Raw genomic sequence first — 4,040 nt, 5'->3', positions numbered from 1 at the left:
TTGGTAGTGTTTCGAGACTGGAAAAGTGGAGAAGAAAAATGGCGACTTAATTGAGTGCACTGTCAACTGCTTGCAGGCGTTTGTAAGATAGCTAACTAATTGTCAACCAAGTTCACGGATAATACCTCCGGCTTCACTGACTCGAATTTCTACTTTCTAGTCTACCTTTTTGCCCTCAGAGTAAGTCAATATTTGTCCTACGTTAATGATAGTTTGTTTGCTAGTCTAGCTAGTTAGCATCCGACGCACTAACTTAACTAGCATGTTGAGAGCGTGTCAGAGGCTCTGGAAGTTCTGTATGGAGTTTAAGTTAATTAGGCATTCCTTAAGACAGAGACCGACCTACATTTCAAGAGTTGTTTATACAGATATTATTTTATTTATATGTGTAGGCAACCTAAATACGAGGACGTGTTATCTATCTGGGGTCTCTTATGTTACGGTCTGCCCGCCAGGGACCATGTCCAGACTGTGTGTGGTATGCGGGGGCTCGAAAGGTATCGGGAGAGCCGTGTCTCGCCTGCTGGCAGAGAAGGGCTTCCGAGTAGCCGTGCTGTCCAGGAACCAGGACGCGGCGCGGGCCACCGTTACATCGCTGAAAGGAGGTCGGTACCAACCGTATCTTAAAGGGCTTTGCTCACCTGGAATTGCGCAACGGCTACAGGTGAAATTAGGGATTAATCACTGCAGTTGTAATTCACATTATTCATGTGACGGGTTAGTCTGACCTCTCCTATTCCAGTTGACCACCTGGCGTTCAGTTGTGATGTTTCCCAAGAACAGGAAGTGCAGAAGACGTTTGAGAATATCCAGAAGACCTGTGGAAACATCTCCTACCTCGTCAATGCTGCTGGAATCAACAAGTAAGGTGTGTGTGTGTATGTGTGTGTGCACGCATGGTTTACTTACAGTTTTTCACGATTGCTAAAACACATTTTTTGAAACAGTCAACCATTTTCTCAAAACTGTAAACACAAAACCAAATATTCAAACTCGATTTCCAAAAGCTCTGACTTCTGGCAAAATCAAACAAGGCTTTCAGATAAACATTAACACAGCAAATCAAAATATAAACACTATGGAGCAATCATTAGACACAACACACCAAAAAAATGGAGAACACAGCATCCAGGCCATGTAAAGACAAATGTGTTTATGTATACACAGTAAATGCATTTACGTAGCAATAAAGAAAATGGATTTTGGATTTTTAAACACTGGATTTTGGTGTTTCAATACCCATTGACACTTTCCTGATGTATGACTATGTTTAGCCTGTGTTCTGCACTTCTCTTTGCCAACCGTCTCTGGAAGAGGGGATCCCTCACTGAATTGCTCCTCCCACGGTTTCTTCCATTTTCTGGGAGTTTCTCCTTGTCTTCCTTGAGGGTTGAGGTTGGCTGAGGGGCAGTTCTATCGGCGTATGTGAAACCCTCTGTGTCATTGCTTGTAAAAAGGGCTACACAAATACTGTACATTTGATTTGAAAATATTACAGTAACCATCACACTGTCAACAAAGAACAAAGAAAAACGGGGTAAAACCCCTCTGGATCCAGCCTTGAAAACACTCCACACCTATGTCACCACAGGCCAATTCCATTGCCGGTAGGAGATTTACCCTGGTATATGTACATTTAGTCATTTAGCAGACGCTCTTATCCAGAGCGACTTACAGTAAGTACAGGGACATTCCCCCCGAGGCAAGTAGGGTGAAGTGCCTTGCCCAAGGACACAACCTCATTTGGCACGGCTGGCAACCTTCAGATTACTAGCCCGACTCCCTCACCGCTCAGCCACCTGATTCCCATATATGGGTTTCGGTCATAGACCTTTCACTGCCACACAGAGAAACTATTCAATTGGGTTGAGCTGTATGATGGAAGGTAAACATTTACAGTAAAAAATGCTGGTTGATGTTGAACTATTCTCGTACACGGGCACCACGGTGAAAGCTGAAATTGTCCCAAACCACAATTTTGAGTCATTGTGTTTTACAGATGACAACTTTGTTGTAGTTGTGTTTACTGTTTGCCGCTTGTGTTTACCATTTTGCAGCACAAGTGCATCACAGTGCAACATGTGTTTAGTGAATGAGAATGTGTTTAGTGAATGAGAATGTGTTTAGAGTTTTGCCAAGTGTCTGATTTGACAAATTGGTTTAGTTCACTGAACATTTGATTCAGAAAATGGGGTTTAGTGTTATAGCAATTGTGAAAAACGGTAAGACAATCACACACTTCCATGTTGATTTAGGGTAATGTGTGTATATCTGCGTGTGTGTTCAGGGACAGTCTGCTGCTGCGGGCCAGGCCAGAGGACATGGTGTCTGTCCTCCACACCAACCTGCTCGGCAGCATGTTGACCAGCAGGGCGGCGCTCAGGAGCATGCTGAGGGCTCGGGGGGGCGCCATCGTCAACATAGGTACACAGCCGCCTCACCCGGGGCCAGACGGCAGCCCTCAGGGTTAGAGGTAGCCCCTTCCTGTTTGAGATCCTGTCCCCCTGCAACACAAGCCTCCTAACCTACCTCACACTAATACATTTATTGAAGTGTTCCTAATATGTCCACTAGGTGGCGGTAGCGATCCATTGAAAATAATGTTTTCAGTAGATGTTTTTTTCCTAAGCGATGTCCTGTGTGTGTGCAGGCTCGGTGGTGGGGTTGAAGGGGAACTCTGGACAGTGTGTGTACAGCGCCAGCAAGGCAGGACTGGAGGGCTTCACACGATCTCTGGCAAAAGAGGTCGCCTCTCGTAACATCCGTGTCAATCTCCTGGCCCCAGGTACGTCTACTCCTCCTCTTTCTCCTTCCTTCTCAGAATCAGAATCAGAATGGGATTTATTCGCCATGAAAGTTTGCACAGACAAGGAATTTGCTTTGGCAGGAAGGTGCAAACAATAAACATATAGGGACCTAAAATTTAAATATGTGGACTATCTATACTAAGGGTACATAAACTAGCAGTACTAAGTGGGATTAGAATTAAATTAAATATACAATAAAATAAAATATAAGTTGCCGTAAATTACAATATAAAAATACAAATATTACAAAAAATACAAATGTACAAGATACAATTTTGTAATGCAGTGCAAAAAGCAGTGTGTTTTAAGCAGGAAGTCATTAGAGTCAGTGTGGTCCCTTGGCCTTGTTGAAGAGGCCAAGGGACTATTCTCTACTCCTCTGTTCTGTCTGTTTTCACCCGAGGCAGGGGGCCGCTCTGACTCTCCTGCGTTGTTTCACCCTCCCTCCCCCTCCCTCAGGGTTCATCCATACCGACATGACTGCGGGGCTGAGCGAGGAGGAGGGTGCTCGATCTATCCCCCTGGGCCGCCTGGGGGAGCCGGAGGAGGTGGCCCAGGCTGTGCTCTTCCTGTTGCTGTCTCCCTACGTCACAGGACAGGTCCTGGCGGTGGATGGGGGCCTACAGCTGGCCATGTAGCACACAGCCACAGAGAGAACCTGTGGATGGGGGCCTACAGCTGGCCATGTAGCACACAGCCACAGAGAGAACCTGTGCCTGGCCATGTCCAGGCCGGAGCAGGGGATGCCAGGTTGGCTGGTGCACAGAGAGGGCCTGCTGGGGAGCCCACAGCCCTGTTGGTCCCTGGGTGGTGTGGAGGAGGACTCTTGAAAAAGGCTAAGTGTTCTGAAAATGCACTACACTGTTTAGTAATGATGTAAAAGGCAACATTGTTGGATAATGGAAATAGTCCAGGTTCATTTAATGGTTTGAAGTAATTCATGGCTTCTGCAAAGTGCTTGTATAATTTTTTTTGCATTGAATTGAAATGTATTTTTGCAGTGGGGTGGTGAGTTAAGTAGGGGTCGGAATCCTTTGGTACCTCACGATTTGATTGTTGGGGTCACAATCGATTCAATATATATATGCTTACGTTTAACGTTTTGTATGTAAAAAGTAAACTAGAAAATGTACATTTGTGTATCGCTAGAAGACTGAATCGCGATTCATATGTGAATCGATTTTTTCCCCCACCCCTAGTGTTAAGTCAAAATAAATGTGTTTAATGTTAAAA

At 45.1% G+C, this 4,040-nt stretch overlaps 1 protein-coding gene across 2 annotated transcripts; it reads left to right on the top strand.

The window, feature by feature from the left end:
• Positions 1 to 4,040, top strand: cbr4 (carbonyl reductase 4). 2 transcript variants are annotated; one of them, XM_062450551.1, is made up of 7 exons: positions 1 to 180; positions 456 to 605; positions 743 to 863; positions 2,288 to 2,424; positions 2,651 to 2,785; positions 3,267 to 3,465; positions 3,518 to 4,040. In XM_062450551.1, the coding sequence occupies exons 2-6, from the start codon at positions 461 to 463 to the stop codon at positions 3,443 to 3,445; spliced, it is 717 nt and encodes a 238-aa protein (XP_062306535.1). In that variant the 5' UTR covers positions 1 to 180; positions 456 to 460; the 3' UTR covers positions 3,446 to 3,465; positions 3,518 to 4,040. The 2 variants fall into 2 exon arrangements, with proteins under 2 accessions (XP_062306535.1, XP_062306534.1); XM_062450550.1 differs by having other exon boundaries at positions 3,267 to 4,040.

Source organism: Osmerus eperlanus, chromosome 24 (genome assembly GCF_963692335.1).
Source record: "Osmerus eperlanus chromosome 24, fOsmEpe2.1, whole genome shotgun sequence".
Classification (NCBI taxonomy): domain Eukaryota; kingdom Metazoa; phylum Chordata; class Actinopteri; order Osmeriformes; family Osmeridae; genus Osmerus; species Osmerus eperlanus.
Note: the sequence above shows the minus strand (reverse complement) of the source record. Positions and strands in the feature narration are given on the sequence as shown.